The sequence below is a fragment of the Pseudoliparis swirei genome, chromosome 3 (genome assembly GCF_029220125.1).
Source record: "Pseudoliparis swirei isolate HS2019 ecotype Mariana Trench chromosome 3, NWPU_hadal_v1, whole genome shotgun sequence".
NCBI classification, from domain to species: domain Eukaryota; kingdom Metazoa; phylum Chordata; class Actinopteri; order Perciformes; family Liparidae; genus Pseudoliparis; species Pseudoliparis swirei.
The window spans coordinates 15,161,077-15,187,188 of NC_079390.1; the positions used below are offsets into that span (position 1 = coordinate 15,161,077).

The window sequence follows — 26,112 nt, forward strand, 5'->3', positions numbered from 1 at the left end:
TCAGACTCAGTCCGATGTCATGGCGACCGTGAGGTGCTGTCACATATACTCTGCTCTGTGCACTCGTCCACTGCAGGACTCTAATCCCTGAAGCGAGTCCTGATGCGTGGGGTCGTTGATGGGAGAACCAATCTACTCCAAAGTGGCGGCTCTCTCTTTGAATTTTGATGTCCTCATTTCCCCTCCACCTCCACAAGCCTCCCTGGGCCTGTGCTGCAGAGTGTCCCCGTCCCATCACCATCATCATCATCATCATGCTGCGACCGTCACCGTCGCTCCATAAACAAGGTTAAAGCCACCCTATGGGTCAGATTCTCTCACGTGCCTCCTGACAAACACCTGCCCAGGTGACATGCGCCACTGAGTTTCGACCGGTAAAGTGTCACGGCAACGGTTGCCATGCACAGCAACCCTCCTCCCGTCTCTTATGGATTCATGTCACTTCCTCACAGCGGTGAGGGGCATCTCGATGGCCTCCTTCACTACAATGTCCTACTCTCACGTGTGGACGTGGTTCCTTCCTCATGACTTTACTGTGTCTCACAGAGAGTTATTGTGTGGTTCATGTTTACTGTATATCTTATTTAGATCAATTTGTTTAACAAATCGGTGTCCTGCACATACTAAAGATACCCACTGGGATTGACAGGTCTAACACATCCAAAGATGATCCATTTATAAACATAGTCAGTCGTTGTGGGGGTGTCTGCATGCAGATGTCCAGGAACAGCAATACACCGTCTGACTTATGTTCTACTGTCGAGTAGGTTACATGAAGAGAAAAGAAAAGATGGAGCCACAGGCGGTGGTGGTCCAAACGAATGCTTTATTAAATGGGTTTGTAGAATATCTAACACATATGCAGACTGTGACAATTTCAGTAGCCTACCAATGTTCAATTCGGTTGGATTAATGTCTTCCTTACTCAACACGGGATGTATGTTCATTTTCATCACCCTCCTGCCAACAAACACCTGAAAACAAGCCAGAGAGAGAGAGAGAAGTGGGGTGGGGGGGCTGAGGAGCGCAGCTCCGCCCGGGCTATTAAAGCAGAGCGCGCGAGCGGAGCGGCTCTGAGAGGACTCGTTGTTTAGCCTTCCTTCAACCAGCTGGACGGTGCGCATCACAGATCACCGGACACCACGCAACACACGCGCAGCCATGAGTGAGGTAGGTGCTTCGTCTCGCAGTAACAGCTGTTTCAGGCACGTGCACGTTCACCGAGCAACAGAAGCGGATTACATGTGAGGCGCAGTGTTGGGTTAACTGCTCCAACACGATGTGCTGGGTTAAACTAACTGAACTTTTCAGAGCGTGATCTTTTGATTTCTAAATAGTTTCCCCCTGCACACGTGCCATCGGACTTGAATCAAATCAAACGTGGCATTTAAATCCTTCTGTTAATCACGACTGTGTTAGAGACTGATGTGCACTTCTGCTGACTGGCCAACAATAAATGAAGCAGGCAGCAGGTGTGAGGGAGGATTGTCAACTCTGAAACCTCAGATGACAGTCAGGGCTTGTGGCGTGCAGGAGACTATCAGATATATACCTCGTGCTTGGTTATGTGACATTTCAAACTAAAGTTCAGCCCAGCATGAGCACATGCCGGATGAAGCAAAGGCAGTCTTGACCTCCTACACCAGGGGTGCTTACACTTTTTCAGCATGCGAGCTACTTATTATGTGACCAAGTCAAGGCGATCGACCGACGGGGGGGTGCTAGTGCTAGTGAGTGTGCTCACCTGCTGCGCGCGAGCCGAGAAGAGTTGTTGGGCGGGGGAGGGCGCTAGTGACTTTTTCTTTGCTCCGTCCCGATGCGCGCAAACCGGTGTCGGAGCTCTGCGGCGCACGAGACGGCGGGCAGAGGACTGTTAACGCAACACGTAGAGACAGAAATGACATGCTTCTGCTGTAATGTGGCGCTATAGAGAAAGTGACAGGGGGGCGGGCCAAATTTTTTTATGTCATGCGATCAACCATACTACGCCGCGATCGACTGGCAGGTCGCCGCGATCGACCGGTCGATCGCGATCGACGTATTGAGCACCCCTGTCCTACACGGTGAGTTCATGCACCATTTATTGATGGGCCGAGCCATGAAAACGAGTATGTGGAGCACAGAGTGGAGATCCGAAAGGACCTCCAGCGAGAGTATTCTCTGAAACAGGATTCACAGGCAAGGAGTGCATCCATTATTGATGGGGTCCAATAAGACCCCATCGGGAGTTAGTTCAGCCCTAAGGATCCTGCTGATGGGGCCCAGTCCTTGTGCGTCCCTCCTCGACTGCAGCACATCGTCCTCTGTCAGGAGCTTCGTAATGTAGAAAACGGCAGAGACATTCCTCAATAATATGTAATAAAAGTAAAACAAGTTTGTGTTGATTTCTTTATTGAATCATAGAGATGTCCAGATTGGAGCAATTTTCTCAACAAAAGGGACAAATGTTGCTCAGTTACCACTCACCGCCTGCCTCTCAAGTCCCGTGGAATGACTCTGGCTCTTCGAAGCAGCTTGTTTCTCCAGGGACACGTTGAGAGTCTCATCTCAGGCGAATGCGCAGTCGGTGTTTTATTAATCAGTTTTTATAAAAAGCCATATTTCACAGTAACTATTACAGAAATCCTCTATTGTTATCCTTTATTTTTGTGTCTGCTGTTAAACAGTCAGTAATGCCCAACAACAACTCATGCCACTGATATCTCTATTTTAAATATCTCATGTGTACTTTTTGATGTGTCTTGTCCTGTCTGGTGTTTGTGTAGTGTGAAAAAGACAATAATAAAACATGTAAAAAAAACCTTATTACAGCAATCCATTCAAACCAAACCGCTTCACAACCAAAATATATAGGGAAAAAAAGACAAACACACATCAATATAATGGGCCAATGAATAACTATATTGCGTGTGGATAATGGGGCCGTAATAGAGTCTCTGGTTGGTGTTTCCTTGGCTGATTCATCTTCAGCTGTGTCCAGAAACATGAAGCACTTTGAGGTTCCTGTGGCGACGGTAACTTAAATGGGTGGACTGTCGCCATAGTGATGAACAATTCATCGCTCCCCGGCTGCACTATCTTGCAAATTATGACAACACGGAGGTCGGCATTCACCACGTATTTTGCGTGGCTGTTTCTCCCAGCCAACCCAGTTTCCCACCCCCCGCTGACCGGGCTTTGCAGCAGATCTTCTCTCATCGTCGTGTAATCATTGTGACATCCACCTCAATTAAAAAATTGTGCTGTTTGGATTTTATGTATCAAAACAAGCTCCTTCTCAACCCATCTGATGTGAGTATTCATGCTGTCATCAGGGCCTGCTGTTGTACTGGTTGGCTTTTGATCATCTGGAGCCATCATCATCTTGAGCCTCAGATTGTTAAACATAACTTTAATTCGATGGCACTCGGTGGAGAGGCTTCAGCCAGATGCCCAGCGGTGGCCAAGATATGTCAGTTTCAATTTTTAGATGTTCAGAAAAAGGCAATCATCTCTTCCGTAGCCCATTGCAGGTTAGCTACACCCCCAAACCAAATCTGTCTTGATCACCTGTTCAGAAACATCGACAAACATTGCAATGCACACCAGCAGAATATTTTCCGGCGACTGGGTTGTGAGTCATCTGTATAAATCTGCTTGAAAACGCAATTATGGAGGATGCCTGCTCCCTTCAATCAATGCATCAACATTTAAGTGGTCACCCACCACTGTAATTACTGTGAGAGCGGTGGCTATGGTGACTACTTGGCAGAGCCATTTGTTTCATCAAACAAAGTGGACTAGAGCCCTTTAAAACAAAAATTTAATGAGTGTTCAAAGTTGCTGATCAATGTAAAAAAGGACAGCATGCTGAGAGGGAGAAAAGTAATGGATTTCCTTAAAACTCCCTTTTTGCTGACTGAAGACTGACAGAATGATTGCCATCAACTCTGTGATTAGATTAGAGAGAAAAGGCCCTCTGCAACTCCGGAGGAAATGTTAAAAAACCTTAGCGTGCTGAATTGAAATGGGATTCTTTTCTCACTTACTGACTCGAAATGTAAACACCATTTTAAATCCGCAAATCCTCTTTGTTTTTTTGCGAGGCTCTCACACTTAACCCTAATCCCGCTTTAAACAATGAACAGAGATTAAACATTGAATTAATCTGTGATCCATCCAAATGGTCAGCGGTGCCCTAACACCCCGGGCTTTGCGAAAAGAAAACACCAAACATCGTCGAGTGAGGAGCGGTCGACACGAGAGGAAACCGCAGCCGGTGAAGCCTTAGTCAGTAAAGTCATCGCTAGTAGCGCCACCCTGCTGATGCCGCTCCTCTCTACCGCCTTCTGTTTACATGCATTGTGAAAATCTGGATCGTGGTCCATGCCAACTACTTATTATTCATAATTTATGTCATATTCATTGAATGTGTTGTAACTCTGTAACACTGAAGTCTCACCAAGCTGTTAATGTCACAGACTGCACGGCTTATACCCGACATCAGCGGTGTCGGACTCATTTCCCCGTGGGTCACATCAGCCTCATGGCTGCCCTCAAAGGGCCGGTTGTAACCGTAACACTCTATAAATGTAACTACTCCCGAACATATTGTTAAATAACTGTCTTTGCATTTGATTATTGTTTATTCAAGTGTAAAACTATTGTACATGCATTTATATAAATGTAAATATATATATATATAAGCACATTTGTCTAATATTATATTATAAATCCATTTAATTTTATTATATCTTTTATAACCCACATTACTGTATCAAAGATCAAAAGCTTTTTTGTCACAACTCTGGTCCAACAAATAACTGCGAGCTGCCGAGAACATGTGTGACAGATGTGGTCTGGGGCAGTGGTTCTCTAACTCAAAATAAATTAAACAAAAAGTGCAATTAAAAAAGATTAGTGTATTCAGCATTAACTTTTCTTCTTTACCTTCGTAGGTAAATATTGAAAAACATATAGCAGCACTCACTTCAACATTAGTGACTGACAGACCTGAGTCTGGAGGAATTCCTAATGGGAGAACTGGGGATGTTTTTTAATACCAAGTCAATGCACATATGCGTTTATGTGATGAACACGTAATTTCCACCGGGCGCGTGAATGACGCAATGTAGAAAATGGGCCTGATTCACGCACGCTGTTGCTAAACCCAAAATGACATGGCGGGCGAATTCAGCCCATATGCCTCTTGTAGATTATTACCTGTTTTATTGCACTTCATCATGGGCTGAATGAGGATTACAACAATAGATGTGTAGAGTTGTTTTAGGTTAAATCTACCAGGAGGAAAGATGCCTCCTCCTCTGACGCAGGCTTCACCTCCCCTCCTGTCTCCCCATGCTGAGGCTGCAACAAACAGGTCCTGATCCCATGGAAACGACACATGAGGCTCACCTGGAAACATCCCCCTCGTTCTTTTTGTAAATTTTCTTGGGGACTTTCAAGCAATTCATTTTCTTTTGTCCCTGGATCGGTTTCTGTGCCTTCCAGTCACTTGTCACCCGCCCATCTGAGCAGCTACAACACATCAGCCGAGTGTGTTTTGGACCTGGATGGAAGCTGAGCCGATCTTAACCCCCCTCTACATCGGCAGATCGATTCATATTCGCTTCGTGCAGCAGAGCAGTAAAAATGGTTGCTCATTTGCCCTTTTTAATTAAGCCCTCCAGAGTGTTTCCAACTGCTTTCTGACAGATGAAGAGAAGGAGAAGTCTGTGCAGTTTGATGCATGCCAGTGGGGGGGCCATGTGCTAATGCGTGCTAATGTTCTATGGGAAAACCATGCTGCTATGCCATTAGTTTCACTTGAATAACTCCAGCTGGAAGGCAAACTGTACTGTAATGATGCTGTTGTACATATTTAGCTGATTGAAAAAAGTTTTTCCTTTCGCAGATCTGTTGAGATTTAAAATGGGTATTCTACCCAAACTGCAAAAACAACAACACATCTCACTAATACCTAGTGGTGTGTCTATTGCAGCTGTTTCTCTCTTTATATGTATTATAGATTTCTTCCTCTACACTAACAAAGTGAATGCAACCTTCTTTGTGATGCTCACATTATTCAGGAACACGTCTTTTCGGAAATAGCGTAATGACTTCTTTGCAATGTGACTTCCTTTTGCAACCAGAGGAGTCGCCCCCTGATGGCCAGGAGCAAGAATGCATGTTCAAGCCATTCTGCATGGGCTTTGCTTTTCAGGCCCCGGAGGTTTCCCTCGTCTAATACTTAAACGTCACTATTTTTAAGGGAATAATAAACTATATGGAGTATAAGCATTCATTAAAAAATCTAAACATGAGCCACTTTCTAGACGAGAGAGTTATGGTAACGGTAACTTTATCAGTCATGAGATTCATTATAATCCCCCCCCCCCCCCACCCCGACCCCAGTACTCCTTTTTCACTCCCTCCTAATTCTCCCTTTTATCACCCGTTTTTTTTTCTCTCGAAAGCTGTCTTCAAGATTAATACCCCCAATTGAATTGCAGTCTGGTATGTAACTGACTCACTTTAATTCGTGAATATGTGAGCATCAGATAAAGATGAATAAGGAAGTCGTATAATAAGCTTTCATATTCTAACTTTTCAGACTCGATACATGACAAGAGGACACTCTTATTATCCCACTGTAACATAAACATCCTCTGTCATCAGCCTTTTTCTTTGGATTGACATTTTACAACATTACACCAACTTTCAGTTCATATATTTTCTTGAATCGGAATTGGCTTTCATTATTTTCTGTATTGTTGACATTAACGTGGCAGATGACTGAATGACCCGCTTTATTGAGGACAGTTGATGAGTCGGGGAGTGAAGAAGGTCTTGGACTCGCACAGGAGAAGAAGTCTTGGATCTGGAGTGTTCATGAGGAAGCACAGCTGATACTGTGTGGAGATGGTAGAGGTGCACTGGTTACACACTGCTGGTTTCCTAAACTACACAAAGTGAGATCATTATAATGTGCTAACTCGGTATTATTCAATAGTATTAATGTTACCCCTCTGTAATACTTTGCATTAACAGAGGTCACACACTGCTTTACATGTTCTGTGTAGGAAGAGTGTTGGCATTTACTTTAATTTGGCATTTACTTTAATTTCTCTTAATCCATCTGCTCATCATTTCAAGGTGTGCCCGAGAGGGGCGAGAACAGGTGAACATGTTTGGACGCGTGTTCTGCCAGAAACAAATTCACTTTCCAGTGCGCTGTCTCTTTCAATCGTTTTAATGTCCGTATTAGCCGTATCCACACATTACATTTACATACTGGTTACGGCACAACATAGGACCACATTGACACGACCACGTTGACGCAAACACGTTGGCGCGAACACGTTGACGCGACCACGTTGACGCGAACACGTTGACGCGACCACGTTGACGCGACCACGTTGACGCGAACACGTTGACGCGACCACGTTGACGCGAACACGTTGACGCGAACACGTTGACGCGAACACGTTGGCGCGAACACGTTGACGCGAACAGGTTGACGCGAACAGGTTGGCGCGAACACGTTGACGCGAACACGTTGACGCGAACACGTTGACGCGAACACGTTGGCGCGAACACGTTGGCGCGGGCTGCGTTGGCGCGAACGCGTTGACGCGAACACGTTGGCGCCAACGTTAGCTGCGTTGGCGCGAACACGTTGGCGCGAACACGTTGGCGCGAACACGTTGGCGCGAACACGTTAACGCGAACACGTTGGCGCGAACACGTTGGCGCGAACACGTTGGCGCGAACACGTTGACGCGAACACGTTGGCGCGAACACGTTGGCGCGAACACGTTGACGCGAACACGTTGACGCGAACAGGTTGACGCGAACACGTTGACGCGAACACGTTGACGCGAACACGTTGGCGCGAACACGTTGGCGCGAACACGTTGGCGCGAACACGTTGGCGCGAACACGTTGGCGCGAACACGTTGGCGCGAACACGTTGACGCGAACACGTTGACGCGAACACGTTGACGCGAACAGGTTGACGCGAACACGTTGACGCGAACACGTTGACGCGAACACGTTGGCGCGAACACGTTGGCGCGAACACGTTGACGCGAACACGTTGACGCGAACACGTTGACGCGAACACGTGGCCGAACACGTTAGCGCGAACACGTTGGCCAACACGTTGGCGCGAACACGTTGGCGCGAACACGTTGACGCGAACACGTTGACGCGAACACGTTGGCGCGAACACGTTGGTGCGAACTGCGTTAGACGCGAACAGGTTGGCGAACAGGTTGGCGCGAACACGTGGACGCGAACACGTTGGCCCGACCACGTTGACGCGAACAGGTTTGGCGGGCACGTTGCGCGCGAACACGTTGGCGCGAACACGTTGGCGCAACACGTTGGCCGAAACGCGTTGCGCGAACGCTGAGCGCGAACACGTTAGCCTTGAACACGTTGGCGCGAACACGTTGGTGCGAACACAGTCAAAAAACGTTTGCTTGCCATCCACCCTTGTTCTCTTAAGCAGGCACTTACCTCTATGCCTTTTATTACCTTCGCATTGAAAATGCCGGAAGGTTATGTTTTGATCGCCGTGTATTTATTTATTTATTTGTATGCGTGTTATTCGCAAAACTCAAAAAGTATTGAACCGAATCGCATGAAATTTGGTGGGATGATTGTTTATTATCCGGGGACCATTTGATTAGATTTTGGGATCAATCGGGTCAAAGGTCAAGGTCAAGGTCATGGAAAAGTCAAAATCTTTTTTTTACCATAGCACGATACATTTGTGTCCAATTGGCATGCAACTAATGCCAAAATGTTCATAATTCAATGCCCAATCTTGTGATATGCGAAGGTATGCGCTCTACCGAGTGCCCGTTCTAGTTGTTAATGTGCCAATGTGTGTTCAAATGTAGGAACTGCAGGTCCCAATTCACCTGCTGTTTCTCTCAAAAATATCAGAAAGAAAAAAATAATGTTTTGTCTGAGATGGCTTCCACCTGTCACCGCAAATGGCCACACCCCACCCTTAATTATGCATAACTTTAAGCCGTAATATATTTTTAACATGTTATCTATAAATTCAACCCCATGCAGTTGTCATTAGCGACAGACCAAAATCATTTCTGTACCAAAGGTGTTTATGATTTATTTAAAGTTGGACATTTTAACATCGGAGTCTGAGGATTGACTCTCTTTCACCCCAAGTGGCCATTTAAGGAACTGCAGTTTTTGACACTTCCATATTAGCTTAATTTTTCAGCATTTTTGTCTGACTGTGCCAGCCCACTTGCTCCACTCAAAATAAAATGTACAAAAATAGACCATAGAGCCCTTTCACATTGCCACTAGACAAGTATACATTTCTAATTTTAATGTTTAATGTTTTATTTAATGTTTTAACTGTTTTAAAACAGTACATGGAGGCCAGTGAAAATGGTTACTTCTGTTTTAGAACTGTTACTTATTCAGTCGTTCCTCTAAGGCGGGGCTGACTAATTTGGAACAATGTTCGAGTGCAGATCGGACGGAGACTGACAGGATTTGTGGATGAAATTAGCGCAACCACCCGGGTGTCATCACTGCCGATTGGAGCTGGAGCTAATAGATACCTGTGACTAATGCAGAGTCATTTATCGCGGGGATGAATGCTTGTAACTTTTCCCACTAAAGATAAAAGCCAGATGCCAGTGGGTGTTTTTGGTCCAGTATGAAAAGAGTCCTGTTTGAATAAGGACTTTATTTTAAGAAATGTTTTAAATCACTTATGAAAAAGAAATTCTATTTTAAACTTGGCTGAAAATATCTCACTGTGACATTTCTTCAACAGTGTGTTACATCATCAAAAGAAAGGCAACTTGTTGCTCATCTACAGACGCTGCTTCCAAAGCTCTGTTTTCACAGAAAAGTCTGTGCTAACAGGGCGTAGCCCGCGTCGTGGCATCGTCGGCCCTCGTTCAGTCAATCACCCGTCAGCAGTGTCACTCTTCCATGGCTCCCAGTCTGCTGGTGGGGAAGCTGCTGAGGAGTCACAGTGACGCTGGGATGAGCTGTCTGACCTAGTTATGCTGTTTTCTCGTTAAATTGTTAATAGGTCCTGAGGGCAGCATGGAGTCTCTCCGGGGAGCCCGAGCTGCCATGAGAACCAAAAATAGCTCCCCACACACTGGGAAGGTAATTTATTTATTTCACCAATTCCCTCCATGTTCACGCCAACCCTTGGTGCCCGGCGTGGCGCTTCACCAACACATATGAGCATATCAAAAGGAAGCGGTGACAGAGCGGCAGCGGTTCATCGTGACTCCGTCGATGCACATTTGAGCCTTTGCTGACAATCTGTCAGCTGTGCGTAATTCATTTGTATGGATGCACTCTGCAGCATTTGCTGTTTCTATTATAAATCCAAAAACAGAAAATAAATTATATTTAAAAAATATATTAAACTATTACATGCAATAAAAAGCCCCAAAAACATGCTATCTCTGTTTTTTTTGTTCAATCCAAAACATCACTGAAGATCTCTTTGTATTCTCTTCATTAAAAGTAGTTTAAGGGAGAACTAAATCATAATTTCTCGTGTTTATCAAGCCTCGCACATTGTTAGTCAACCGTGGCAGACGGGGCCATATGTGGCCCATACGCTGTGCAGAAGGACATCATTATTAGCAATAAAATTATCGCCGTTGCCATCCATTTGTCAAGCGCCCTCCGTCTCCGGCATATGCCACCAGGAGCAAGCAAACACGGCGGCTCGTCCTCCGGGACTCCGCTTCAGACACCAGCTGGCAGCACCGGGTGAGGCTCAGCGCAGCTCGCCACGTTATTGGCACTGACGGCATGCGAGATTCCCGCGATCCCTCGTCCAGCCTCCTAATGAGGAGACGTGCTGTTTGGCAGGAGAGAGTCTGTTGCTTTGGATTTGTGTTGTTGTTTGTGTGTTTGTGCAGCAGCCTGGTCAAGTATTAAATGTGCATGATAGTATACTATTACGGTAAATGCCGATATTAAACTGTAGCCGGGATGTGTTCAGGGATGTCTTAACCGTATCACTAGAATCAGGGTTGGTTTTATCTTCTTTCTTTTTTTTAACGTTCAATAATATCTTCACGTAGCAACTTCAATGTGGTTAAATGGCAATAATCAATATATTTATATTGGCCTGTGTGCAGCCACCCAGGTGTTTTCACTTTATCTGGCTGGCTGAACATTGACATGCACATTGATTCAGGACTTCCTGAGTCAATGTGCATGTCAATGTTGGGTTTCAGGTTGGTTCCCGGTCTGTGAGTACACCTCCAGAGCCTCACTCTTGGACTCACTACATAAAGGGCTGTGAGTCCAAAAGTGTTTACATCATGTTTACAACCCATTCAACACCGAGCTGGAGTTCATTTGTTTTAGTCTCTCAACCGTTTGACTCTTGAGATTTTTAACCTTTTTTAACCAGAGTAGCATAGGCCTACATTATCTGTGTCAGTTTGATTGTATCTAATTAGCAGCAGGATGCTAGGATGCTAGGATGGAAGGATGGATGAACAGTTTGCATCTGGGTGACCCCAAAATGGCAGCGAGAGGTGTGAGGACCTCAGTGCCCACAAACATGCATCTAACCCAGCAAATTAAATGTATTATTCTTAATGGCAGATGAAGGTGGTGACGGTAAATATTTTAGATTGTTGGTGCGTTCACGTGTCTCTGAAGATGACCCACTGCTCCAGCTCAGGAGGCCATGAACCTGAACAACATGCTCTTTATTTAACAATAAGTGAATACTGGGCTATGTGGGGGCTTCCCAGTGGACTTGCTGTGAGACGCTGCTGGTCTACACCAGAGTGGTAATCCACCTCTGTTTAGTGGAGGTCGGGTATTAATTCATCCCATCCGCAGCACTGAGAGGATTTTCTGATGGTCACCATACACTGAAATTAATTTGGAGGGACCCTGCAGGACGCATATAATGCTGGTATCTGTACATTACAAGCTGCTTTGGGCAGCTCTGGCGCTTGGATAGCGCTGTCATGTCATTACATCATACTTCCTTTAACCACTGAAGGTTCCTATTGGCTGCTCCAAAGCCTAGATTATAAATATGTAGGTCCCTCCCAACTGACTCCTTCCAAATGTAGATGGAAAAGAAGCATCCTCTGCCATCAGCACTCTGAGAGGCTTTGCCTGGCCAAATCTCATCTTCCAAATCACCATTCAAACCTTTTCTTGGGGTCAGTTTCACATAACTCTTTTTATAGAGCATTTCTCATTTTATAGAGCATTTCTTATCAGCGTATTTCTAAAATTCTTTCCCTTCTTTGTTTCTGTAGTATTTCTAATGACATGCTGTGGCACCGGTTACTTTGCCAGTTGTTATCACTGCGCCAGCCTGGAGTGATATGTAATGAAGTTGAGGTCACAGTGGGGCAGATGTGAGGGTTAAGGAAAAGGGCACAGGCGGGGAGAGAGGAGCCCGTCAGTTGACTGCTCTGTGCTCACTCTTACAAGGACCCCATTATTACCTTCGCATTGAAAATGTGGAAGGTTATGTTTTGATCGCCGTGTATTTATTTATTTATTTATTTGTATGCGTGTTATTCGCAAAACTAAAAAAGTATTGAACCGAATCGCATGCAATTTGGTGGGATGATTGGTTATTATCCGGGGACCATTTGATTAGATTTTGGGATCAATCGGGTCAAAGGTCAAGGTCAAGGTCATGGAAAGGTCAACATCTTTTTTTACCATAGCACGATACATTTTTGTCCAATTGGCATGCAACTAATGCCAAAATGTTCATAATTCAATGCCCAATCTTGTGATATGCGAAGGTATGCGCTCTACCGAGTGCCCATTCTAGTTCATACTGGATGTATGCAGGAGCCAGGCGAAGGTATTCTACTAAGAGGGCGGCACATTGAGTGCTTTGGATGTCGGCGTGTCGCCAACTCAGGAAAGGAGCGGTTATGTCTTCAGCTTCCGTCATGTATTTGGGAATATTTGGGCGATTACAATGTGGCGCTGGAGAGGGCCATTGGTCTCCACTAACACCTTTGGATTAGGAGGAAGAAGACAAAGCAGAAACAAATGAATTAGACCTCCATCAACTCTCTGCCGGATACGACTGTCGGCTCAGTTCAGGTTGAAAGGCTCTGCTGGACGAACACGCATCAATTGAACGCATCGCTGTGCAAATGGCCCGACAGTCACTGCTGATTCAGATTCAGCCTGTTGCTTATCCCGGCTGTCACGATTAATTCAGGCACCGTTTACAAGGTTATCTGTTAGCATTAGTTATCAGATTATGAGTGTTTCTGTTGCTTTCAATAGGCTACAGCGAGGTGCCTTCTGGCTGAGCTGACAGCGTTGCTATCAGGCACCGCTCCACCGCACCACCGCTCCACTGACCACGCTACTGATCCCAGAACTGACAATGAGGATTCAGTAAAACTGAAAGATACGTTCATACATGTACATCAACAAAGTTATTCATAAGAACGTGCAGATGCAAAACAATAAAGTCAGCGATCTAACTTGAAGTGGCTGCATTAGCCAAACCAAGTAATGCTTAGACAGCAAAAGCCTCCTGGGATTTTTTTGGTTCTATTTTTATTATTTACATTTTTATATATAATGTTTTCAGGTTATCCGTTTGTCCCAGTCTAGGAAACATAATATCTCAACAATGCCTTTCGGAATTACTTTAATTTGGCATAAACGTCCAAAATCTGAACTCAAGGATGAACAAATTCAATTCTGGTGTTCAACAGTCAAAGATTACTGTGACTTTACAATATATATATTTGTGTTGTTGTTGTTTTGTTGCCATAACAACAATGTAATCCCAAACTGACAATTTAATCCAAAAGTCTTATCCATCAAACTTTTGGACTCAATGGACCAACATTGATGTACAACTTAACTGGATGGTGCGGGCGTACGAGATGGTAATTGTAGGTTTATTTTAAGAAAACTGTGTTCTTGAAAAATTTACCCAATCTTGCCTTAAAAAGAAAGACGGAAGAAAAACCTTCCTGCCATAAAGGAAACACCTGAAACATGGCGATGCTTTTGCTTGGGAAGATTGTCTCAGCGGCTGTGCTGTTTGGTGAGAGGAAACATCTTTCAGCTGTGATCTCCTCCAGTGTATTGGATCTAAAGTCGCCCTCAAAAAGGGGCGAACATTAGGCTGTACCCGCTCAACTGCCATTTTCTCGTCTCCTACTTTAAATTCCGAGTGAGGTTTTGAGTCCTCTGGTGAAGTGCTGCTGGCGAACAGAACAACGGAACCTGCTCCGCTGCTAGAAGTCAAAGAGTTGTGAGAAGCGAGCCGAGCAATGGCCGGAAGGATGAACCACGACTAACGTCTCATTTGGAATTCACTCACTGCTCCTGAAAATCCTCAAATGGATTTTCTTCCTCACCGTTTCCCATCTGTGTTCATGAAAGCACGTTAATTAAAAGCGGAGCATGTGTTGGGATGAGTGAGATGGAACCTCCATCAAACAGGGAAAAGTGTGTGTGTGTGTGTGTGCGTGTGCTAACGTGTGGAGAGTTATCCCATTGCACTTTAGGACTCAGCCGTTATGTAAGCCCGACTGTATCCAGGCAGAAAGAGAAAAAGAGGAGAGACTGGCGCGGGCGTAGAAGAATATTTTAAGGTTTGCATCACTGTTGATGAATCTTTCTCAGGATACTTTAATCAACAACACTAAACACAAATAGCACACACACACACACACACACACACATTATCACGGTGTGATCAGAGAGATGTGTAAGCATCCTCAATAAGTCAGCATTTATTTTCCAGCTGAAATGTGTCCTAAAATGGAAAAAGAAGTCCAACTCTTTGAACTGAAATGAGCTCGGTTCATATCTGTCTAGCGCCATGTTCCATCGGGTGGCGAGTTGAAGCTGAAGGCTAAAGCAGGACAAACAAAAAAGTTTTAGATGTGAGAATAAAAATGGAGGCAGAGGAAAGCAACGCGCATCCCAAAAGGTTGCCGTCGTTTATTGTTCTCAGCTTGCGTCGCATCCGTCTTCATTTCTCGATATTGCACCGCATCTCTCGAGGCAATTACTCAAACGCACCCGTCGCTCTGCTCCCGGACGCCTGGATGCTTCGGTCGGGTCCCGGTGGGCGGAGGGGTGATGTATGGGTCCATCACTGTGTGGCACCGCTGAATACCAGAGCACGATCAAGCGGAGGAGAGTCCGCTCTGGGAGTCCCGGTGGCATCGATCCTCTCAGAGTCCCGCGTGTCAACAGAAAAGCAGATGGCCACGCTGCCCGGCGAGTTTCTCCTCCACGGGCTCTCGTGATGGCACATACGGGACACGCCGGAGGAAGACGTCAGGTTCTATTAGAGTCGCACACCTCGAAACTGCTTTGGCATTAGAAGTTGGTTGGATGATTTGTTCAGGTGGAGCACGGCGAGATGGAGAGGTGGTCTTTGCTAGCTCGATGAATTGGTGAAATACAGAACTCTCTAAATGAAATCACTCAACGCGTATCTGCTCCTGCATGGACAGGCTCACTGAGAATGACACTGGACTCGATAGCCCTCTGAAGAAGAAGACAGTGAGGAAGAGGAAGTTTGCTCCTGGTATAACCCATAGACCCGCCAAACTGAAGCAAGCGTCACGAAAGCTTGAAAGCATATGGCGTTCAACTAATCTGGAAGAATCCGCTTAGTTTGGCGTAGATAGTCTTAAAACTTATAAGAAGGCCCTCCCGTAATGCCAGAGCAGCCTATTACTCATCAGTAATAGAGAAAAATAAGAACAACCCCAGGTTTCTCTTCAGCACTGTAGCCAGGCTGACAGAGAGTCACAGCTCTGTGGAGCCGAGTATTCCTATAGATGGTGGGTGTCTTCACAGAGGATATGAAAGGTAATGTAATGACTTCATGAACTTCTTTAATGAAAAGATTTTAACTATTAGGACAAGATTAATAATCTCTTGCCCTTAACCAGTGCCAATCTGTCCTCAAGTGGAATGGCCTTGAAACCGCCTGTATGCCCTGGTGTATATTTGGAGGGCTTTTCTCCCATCAACTGTGACCAATTATCTTCAACAGTTTCAACTTCTAACACGTCTACCTGTCTCTTGGACCCCATCCAGACGAGGCTGCTTAAAGACGTTTGCACTTGGCCTCTCTATTAGATATTATCAATGTGTCTCTGTGGTGGTGGGCCTGATCTCCGACAACGGCAGAAGGCCTACCTGGAGGAAGTTAGCTGATCTCTGTCACTCTGGTGCCTGGACAACAGCCTCATCATGAATGTCACCAAAACTAAAGGGAGCTGATTGTGGACTTTAGGAGGGTACAACAACAGAGGACGTACTCACCACTGGGGATTAGCAGGACTACTGTGGAGAGGGTGAGGTATAAATACCTGGGGTCCACATCACCGAGGATCTGACATGGTCACTTGAACACAGACACTCTGGTGAGAAAGGCGAAGGCAGCGCCTCTCCACCACCTCAGGCAGCTGAGGAAATTTAAAAGTTTCCCAGAGGATCCTTCAGTCCTTCTACTCTGGAGCTGTAGAGGCGTCCTGACAGGAAGCATCACAGCCTGGTTTGGCAACTGCTCCGCTCAGGACAGGAAGGCTCAGTAGTGCGTTCGGCTGGCGCTATGCTGTGGTTTCTACCTCCCACCCTGCAGGACTTGTACACCAGGAGGTGCAGAACCAGAGCCGGCAGGATCATGAGAGGATCCTCCACCCCAACAACCAGACTGTTTCAGCTGCCTGCGGTCAGGCAGGCGCCTCCGTGATCACGCTGCAAAAGAACAGAGAGACTGAGAGGCAGGTTTCTTTCCTCAGGCCATCAGGACTGTGAACTCCACGACCTCACTGCAGGACCCCATGAACCCACACAACTGCCCTCTTAGGCACACACACACACACACACACACTTACTGTAAATATTGTGTTGTTTTTATTGTAAATAGTGTGTACTTGTATGCCTTGCATTCCTGCTGAGCACACTGCACCCTGTGTGTGTATGTGACAAATAAAACATCTTGAATCTTGAATCTTGAATCTTGATGTACAACTTAACTGGATGGTGCGGGCGTACGAGATGGTAATTGTAGGTTTATTTTAAGAAAACTGTGTTCTTGAAAAATTTACCCAATCTTGCCTTAAAAAGAAAGACGGAAGAAAAACCTTCCTGCCATAAAGGAAACACCTGAAACATGGCGATGCTTTTGCTTGGGAAGATTGTCTCAGCGGCTGTGCTGTTTGGTGAGAGGAAACATCTTTCAGCTGTGATCTCCTCCAGTGTATTGGATCTAAAGTCGCCCTCAAAAAGGGGCGAACATTAGGCTGTACCCGCTCAACTGCCATTTTCTCGTCTCCTACTTTAAATTCCGAGTGAGGTTTTGAGTCCTCTGGTGAAGTGCTGCTGGCGAACAGAACAACGGAACCTGCTCCGCTGCTAGAAGTCAAAGAGTTGTGAGAAGCGAGCCGAGCAATGGCCGGAAGGATGAACCACGACTAACGTCTCATTTGGAATTCACTCACTGCTCCTGAAAATCCTCAAATGGATTTTCTTCTCACCGTTTCCCCCATCTGTGTTCATCGAGCACGTTAATTAAAGCGGAGCATGTGTTGGGATGAGTGAGATGGAACCTCCATCAAACAGGGAAAAGTGTGTGTGTGTGTGTGTGCGTGTGCGTGCTAACGTGTGGAGAGTTATCCCATTGCACTTTAGGACTCCAGCCGTTATGTAAGCCCCGACTGTATCCAGGCAGAAAGAGAAAAGAGGAGAGACTGAGCGTGTGTGGGCGAGAGAATATTTTAAGGTTTGCATCACTGTTGATGAATCTTTCTCAGGATACTTTAATCAACAACACTAAACACAAATAGCACACACACACACACACACACACACATTATCACGGTGTGATCAGAGAGATGTGTAAGCATCCTCAATAAGTCAGCATTTATTTTCCAGCTGAAATGTGTCCTAAAATGGAAAAAGAAGTCCAACTCTTTGAACTGAAATGAGCTCGGTTCATATCTGTTGGTGTCTAGCGCCATGTTCCATCGGGTCGGAGACGGCGAGTTGAAGCTGAAGGCTAAAGCAGGACAAACAAAAAAGTTTTAGATGTGAGAATAAAAATGGAGGCAGAGGAAAGCAAGGCGCATCCCAAAAGGTTGCCGTCGTTTATTGTTCTCAGCTTGCGTCGCATCCGTCTTCATTTCTCGATATTGCACCGCATCTCTCGAGGCAATTACTCAAACGCACCCGTCGCTCTGCTCCCGGACGCCTGGATGCTTCGGTCGGGTCCCGGTGGGCGGAGGGGTGATGTATGGGTCCATCACTGTGTGGCACCGCTGAATACCAGACCACGATCAAGCGGAGGAGAGTCCGCTCTGGGAGTCCCGGTGGCATCGATCCTCTCAGAGTCCCGCGTGTCAACAGAAAAGCAGATGGCCACGCTGCCCGGCGAGTTTCTCCTCCACGGGCTCTCGTGATGGCACATACGGGACACGCCGGAGGAAGACGTCAGGTTCTATTAGAGTCGCACACCTCGAAACTGCTTTGGCATTAGAAGTTGGTTGGATGATTTGTTCAGGTGGAGCACGGCGAGATGGAGAGGTGGTCTTTGCTAGCTCGATGAATTGGTGAAATACAGAACTCTCTAAATGAAATCACTCAACGCGTATCTGCTCCTGCATGGACAGGCTCACTGAGAATGACACTGGACTCGATAGCCCCTCTGAAGAAGAAGACAGTGAGGAAGAGGAAGTTTGCTCCCTGGTATAACCCATAGACCCGCAAACTGAAGCAAACGTCACGAAAGCTTGAAAGCATATGGCGTTCAACTAATCTGGAAGAATCCCGCTTAGTTTGGCGAGATAGTCTTAAAACTTATAAGAAGGCCCTCCGTAATGCCAGAGCAGCCTATTACTCATCAGTAATAGAGAAAAATAAGAACAACCCCAGGTTTCTCTTCAGCACTGTAGCCAGGCTGACAGAGAGTCACAGCTCTGTGGAGCCGAGTATTCCTATAGATGGTGGGTGTCTTCACAGAGGATATGAAAGGTAATGGTAATGACTTCATGAACTTCTTTAATGAAAAGATTTTAACTATTAGGGACAAGATTAATAATCTCTTGCCCTTAACCAGTGCCAATCTGTCCTCAAGTGGAATGGCCTTGGAAACCGCTGTATGCCCTGGTGTATATTTGGAGGGCTTTTCTCCCATCAACTGTGACCAATTATCTTCAACAGTTTCAACTTCTAACACGTCTACCTGTCTCTTGGACCCCATCCCGACGAGGCTGCTTAAAGACGTTTTGCCTTTAATTGGCGGCTCTCTATTAGATATTATCAATGTGTCTCTGCTAACAGGCCACGTACCACACTCCTTCAAAGTGGCTGTTATTAAACCTCTCCTGAAGAAGCCCACTCTGGATCCAGAGGTGTTGGCTAACTACAGACCCGTCTCTAACCTCCCTTCCTCTCCAAGATCCTTGAGAAAGTGGTGCAAATCAGTTGTCGACTTTCTACATCATAATAGTTTATTTGAGAAATTTCAATCAGGATTTAGAAAACACCACAGCACCGAGACAGCACTGGTGAAAATTACAAATGACCTCTTAATGGCAGCAGATAAAGGACTCATCTCTGTACTGGTCTTGTTAGACCTTAGTGCTGCATTCGACACAATTGACCATGACATCCTATTACAGAGACTGGAGCAGTCGATTGGCATTTCAGGCACGGCACTAATTTGGTTTAAATCCTATTTATCAGATCGATCTCAATTTGTATTTGTAAACGCTGACGCCTCGATAACCACCAAGCATGTCTTAAAGACATAAAAACATGGATGACCTGCAACTTCTTGATGTTAAACTCAGACAAAACCGAAGTAATTTTAATCGGCCCTGAGCACCTCAGAGATCAATTATCTGGTGATGTGGTTTCTGTAGACGGCATTGCCCTAGCATCCAACACCACTGTAAAGAATCTTGGCGTTATCTTTGATCGGGACTTGTCCCTTAACTCCCACGTAAAGCAAATCTCAAGGACTGCATTCTTTCATCTACGTAATATTTCAAAAATCAGGCACATCTTGTCTCAAAAAGATGCAGAAAAATTGGTTCACGCGTTCGTTACTTCGAGACTGGATTACTGCAACTCCTTATTATCAGGCTGCTCTAATAAGTCTCTTAGGTCCCTCCAGTTGATCCAGAATGCTGCAGCTCGTATTCTCACTAAAACTAAGAAAAGAGATCACATCACTCCTGCACTAGCTGCTCTGCACTGGCTCCCCGTAAAATCAAGAATCACTTTTAAAATTCTTCTCTTAACGTACAAAGCCTTGATTGGTGATGCACCATCATATCTTGGGGACCTTGTAGTACCATATTGCCCCACTAGAGAGCTGCGCTCACTAAATGCGGGACTACTTGTAGTTCCTAGAGTCTTAAAAAGTAGAATGGGAGCCAGAGCCTTTAGTTATCAAGCTCCTCTTTTATGGAACCAGCTTCCACCTTCAGTCCGGGAGGCAGACACAGCCACCTCGTTTAAGAGTAGACTTAAGACTTTCCTCTTTGACAGAGCTTATAGTTAGGGCTGAATCAGGTTCACCAGGTCCAGCCCCTTGATATGCTGCTATAGGCTTATAGCTGCCGGGGGACGTTTTAGGATGCACTGAGCACCTATCTCCTCTTTTCTCTCTCCTTAGGGATGAATTTTCATCTCTCCATCACACATTACTAACTCTGCTTTCTCCTCGGAGTCCTTTTGACTTCACGTCTCATGGGGTCATCGGACCCTATGAGACGGCATAGATCCTATCTGCCTGATGGATCATCGAGGTCTGGGTCGTGGAATTCCTGCTACCGACGACGCCACTGTCCTGTTGAGACTCCACCCACTGTTGAGACTCCGCCCACTGTTGAGACTCCGTCCACTCCTCCTCCCCACCACCATCTGCCTGATGGATCGTGGAATAAGCCTACTATGAACTATTCATACACTCTGTCATATTCATTGAATGTATTTAAACTCTAAATCTGTCCTTCTGTACACATGACATCTATTGCATCTGTCCATCCTGGAGAGGGATCCTCCTCTGTTGCTCTCCTGAAGGTTTCTTCCCTTTTTCCCCCCTGAAGGGTTATTTGGGAGTTTTTCCTGATCCGATGTGAGGTTTTGGGGCAGGGATGTCTATGTGTACAGATTGTAAAGCACTCCGAGTCAAATTTGTAATTTGTGAATTTGGGCTATACAAATAAACTGAATTGAATTGAATTGAATAATAAAATTATCCTGGAAACAGAAGATGTCAAGTGAATGATTGTAAAAAGTGAAGATCTGGATGGTGAAACTGCCGCAAGCCTCCTCTCTCAGCGAGGCGGCTCTGCTTGTGGAAGTGCATCTTGTTGAACATCCAGAGAGAGCAGAGTGAGCGCGGCCCCACGGCAGAAACATGGATTATAAATCCCCCCCCCTTCCCCCCCCCCTCCCCTCATACCGTCACTGTGACGGGTTTAGTGCGAGCAAGAAATGTCTTGGAATATCGATGTTGAATTTACTGCAAAGGAGCATTCTGTGGAGCGATCTAGAGATGAATAATATCTCATCTGAATATGTGATTCATATTCCACTATTGGCACAGAGTTTTTATTTTGTTTTCTTTGCAGAGACAAGCATCCGGAGCAGTGACTGGAAACAGCAAACCTTCTGCTGCCCAAGGTACTTCATCACCATCACGCTCAATACAGAAATACAGAATATTACTCATGTTTTGTTTTCAACAATTTATTGTACGGTGCATAGGCAGCTTCTAGATTATATACTGTAGAAGAACAAAGCTTCAGCTTGTTTTGCCCTTTTTCTTATTATGAGAAGTCAATAAAATACAAAACCCCACAAACTCAAATAAAATCTGATTGTAATTAGATTTGAATAACAAAGTATATTATGGAAATTGCTCATTATCAACAAGTGAATGTAATGACGGAGTGTTGTTCATCTGACTTGACTTGTATGTTTTACTCGTATTATATAATTAATTAATAAAAACGCACAATCAATCAAAAAGTGAAAAGAAATTACAATTACAATGCATGTATGAGTTAACATGGAGACTATTCAAAGGTAAGGGACAATCCTTGGATCACTTTTATAATCATAAATGATCTTCCCTCAGTCCTTGATGATTGGCAAACTCATTTGTTTGCAGATGACACAATTATGTATGCTTTAAAATCTCCAACCGTAATCTGTATTGGCATTGTAAATTTATGTAAACCCCGTAATGTCAACAGCCTCTACTTCTTCTACTGCTTCCATGCATGAAGCAAATGTGTTCCATTACTTCAAATGGTGTCATACATGTTTTTTTATTTAATGTCTAAATATAACAACATTTACTTATGTATTTCATTTTGAGATCAGAGATAATTTGACAGAGAATGTATTTGAATATCTCTGTTATTATTTTTAAATAAGAAACAACATGCCATGGGTTATGGTGAGGCTCGACCACCAGTCCAGGGTACTGTCAGCATAATGATGTTAATCTCGATTTATAGGTGGTCAAACTGGCCTTGCGGAACTTGAAAGGATCCTTTGAAATTCAGAAATGGTGTCCAGTGCAGAACTGTCCTCCTGGCAGAGTGGAAGTGTTCACAGGCCTTTGTTGGAGCACATGTTTCTATAATGAATCTCAGACCAGGAAATTGAGATTTCTGTCATGACCTCAGCTCAGGTGAGAGGAATGAATCAGAATTAGCACATTTAATAGCTTTAAACAAAAGCAACTTATATTATGACGACTATACATTGAGCAGGCTGTGTCCTGTTCCTTGGTCCAGGGGGTACTGCATATCTTTTAAGTGCCTTCTGCAGTCTGCACATCCACACGATGAGGTGTCCTGCAGCATATGGTACAATACACAGAGGAATCTCGTCCACTCCTTGGAGTGAAGTCAGTGAACCTTCTCCTCACAGATTGGATGCAGCCGGTCCAAAGCGGCTCCTGCTAAATGGCTCCGTGGCCCCATTCGGCACATAAAGCAGCCCCTGGCCCCTGGAGGCCCTCCTCTCTCTGGGGCTGCTGATGACACTGTTAGGACCCTGTGTGGAAATGGATTTATGTCCCAACTTTTGGGATGATGAAGTGTAGAGCAGCTTAGGCTCAGTCCTCAGGGAAGCATCCCAACAGGGATCAGGAGGGATTTTAGGAAGCTTAGTAGTCGTTGCTTTTATTCAACATTTGCCCCTTTCACCACTTTACCCCTCTTCATATTGTTTGGTTTAGGAAGGAATGAACTCCAATTCACTCCAATAAATGAACAGTGTTGGAAAGCTTCGTAAAAGTTTCTTCCATCATTCATATCACATTCTAACAATGTTAAACCTCAGAGACCTAAATTATACAAGAGGGGAAAAGAAAGAAAGAGATGATGACCCCTGGTCAGAATAGACATTGAACATTGCAAAACATTTGCACACTAACCCTCACTTACTTGTCTTTTCACTCATTAGAATATTTTATTTATTTGAATTCATTAAAAAGAGAAACAGAGCACAGAAACATTTCCCCCAAACATCTTTATTTAATGAACATTCTGAATATTTTATTCACATCGGTCTCGCAGGTTTTTCAATGAAAAGCTTCTTGTTTCTTAACGCCAGCTGGACTGCTGTTACCACCTGTAGGGCATCACGACTTCTTCCTGTGGACACACATGCTCAGTGTGAGGGGATGAGTCTGTTCCTCCTCTGGAGTTTATTGATATATTGGAGTCAAACTCGTGGTTCAGTTTTCATGGCTTGACTTCACTACGTTGTGGCTTAGTCGCTCCGTGTTCTTTAGAGCGGGCCGTCATCAATCATAGTCAACACAATCTTAGGTTGCTTTAAGTCTCACAGGAACCAATTTGACCGTGACCTTTTGCAATCCTCTTTTGGAAATACTTCCATCCTTCATTGGGGCAATATGATTTATTCATGCAGCAGCACGACACATTTCTGAAACTGTGATGTGCCCTCTGTGGTGGAAAGGTCATCGACGATGTGGAGCAGGTGTAATTTTAGAGACTGAGTGTGTGTCTGTGTGTGTGAGAGTTTGTGTGGCTCCTGCAATTATAAAATATGAATTTGTTTTAATTGCTACACGTGTCATCCAAGGGCCTCAAGGTCAACAAAAGGTTGCATTCAAACGTAAGTAGGCCATTCTGTTGATGCCTCAGCGCTCACGTCCTGAAGGAGCCTGCTCACAACTGCAGTAAACAACTCTGTCAAATCAGCATCTTTTTCCTCCCATTTCAACGAGGCGTGTCTTTACTGAACAGAAACAAACTATTGTTTCCATGTTTTATGAGTTTATGAATACACTTTTTCCCAATAATATTTGTTGTTTATCCTGACAAGGATCAAAATGAAGGACTAAATATAGAAGAGACAACGCACCTTCTAGGGGCTCTGGCCACTACGTGGACGCAGCCCTGGATGGATCCCAGAGAAAAGCTCCGTGCTGTTAGAATTCCTCTGGCCTTTTTCTTGCAAATGCAAAAAGAAAGAAAAAGGTTGTATATGTGAATATAATAGCGACAAAATAAATGATGTACGTTGCTAACATCATTTAGCAAAAATAAATAAAAAAAGTTGTACATGGAAAGTACATAATAAACAGGTAATGTTTATCATGCTCGCCTTCTTAATGTATCTGCTGAGAATGATGTCATCATAGATAACGTGACAAGAGTTTGAGTCCCAAGAGAGTCCAAACAGCCCGTAGGTGTGGATGTTAGCATGAGCGACCCTCTGAAGGAAGAGGTTCATGAATCCTGAAAGCTACGGTCGCTCAACAATCAGGCCGTGGTCTTCCCCCCCCCCCCCCTCATCCTCTCTCTTCTCCACAGACGAGAAGAACAAGAACAACCTCCCCCAGGACTTCGACATCGACATGGACAACCCGGAGACGGAGAAGGCCGCCGTGGCCATCCAGTCGCAGTTCAGGAAATTCCAGAAGAAGAAGCAAGATGTGAAGTCGTAGAGCGGAGCGCCGTCACCCGATGGGGGCCTGGTCTTTGCATGTCAATCAAACTGCACCGTCATGAACTGAAAAGGAAGGGTGGGGTTCCTGCAGACAGAGGGTGGGGTGGTCAGGGGCTAAATGGTAACTTTGTGAAAGTCTGTGTGTAATTACAAAATGTATTGTGACTGATATACAAAAATTCTACATTATCAAATTATGGGTGTGTGTATTTAAATTTGTTCTATAATTTAGCTGTTTCTGTTTTTACATCAACGACAGCTGCAGCTTCAAGTTACATAATCCTTCTTATGGCACCATCAGTGTAATATACCCATGTAAAATAAGACTTATCGTAAATGATCCAACACTGATATCAATACATCGGGGGAATAAAAAGCCACATGCGTTGCTGTGATTGACGCTTTGACAGAGTCCTAATCAAAGAGCTTTCAGCCCCACTGGAGGGCTGTAATGGCGTTCCCCTCCGGCGGGGTGACAGGATCACATACAGTGGCCAGGGCTTTCACGCCGTCTGACTTTTAAAATCACAGCCATGTCTAAGTTGTACCGGCACGCCGGAGCTCCGCCCTCCATCACTTCTCTTCATCGATGGCTTTAACCTCTCTGAGCCGTCTGAAGACGGGTGGATGTTGTGCTCGTGAATTGATTCCACTTGTTTTATTTCCATTGTTCCAGCGTGGTTTTAAACCACGTCACTGCTCAGTTGCCTCACATGTGAAACTGTACAAGCACACACACACACACACACACACACACGCATGCGACCCTGCACAGATACACACACACGCACTCACACATTAAATAAATTAATACAGGAGTGCAAGTTGATTTCCTTTCAACCAAATTGTTTTGGTTCGCCGACGTGACTTTTTGGAAGGAAAACAATGGGTGTGCTTGATATGAAAAAAGAATATTAATATTGTATAATCATGTAAAAATATATTAAAGAGAAAAATAAAATTGACACTGTCGATGTGCTGTAGATCATATCAGACTGGATTTTTTAAATTACCTTTCATCCCTTGTTTTAAACCCAAACAAAAGGTTTCATATGCATTTTGGATTATTGAACTGAACTGAACTGAACTCTCGCAATTAACTAATTCTTCCAA

At 44.9% G+C, this 26,112-nt stretch overlaps 1 protein-coding gene across 1 annotated transcript; it reads left to right on the forward strand.

Annotated features, from left to right (window-relative positions):
* On the forward strand, positions 1-25,063 carry pcp4a (Purkinje cell protein 4a). Its single transcript, XM_056443259.1, has 3 exons — positions 1-1,170; positions 21,636-21,687; positions 24,864-25,063. Exons 1-3 carry the CDS (start codon positions 1,162-1,164, stop codon positions 24,995-24,997), a joined length of 195 nt encoding a protein of 64 aa, XP_056299234.1. The 5' UTR covers positions 1-1,161; the 3' UTR covers positions 24,998-25,063.
* Positions 25,064-26,112: the final 1,049 nt, after the last annotated feature.

Bases quoted from the DNA above. Each gene is read 5' to 3' on its own strand.
- pcp4a (XM_056443259.1), top strand. The intron at 21,688-24,863 runs GTACTTCATCAC...TCTTCTCCACAG, and splicing joins CAAACCTTCTGCTGCCCAAG to ACGAGAAGAACAAGAACAAC.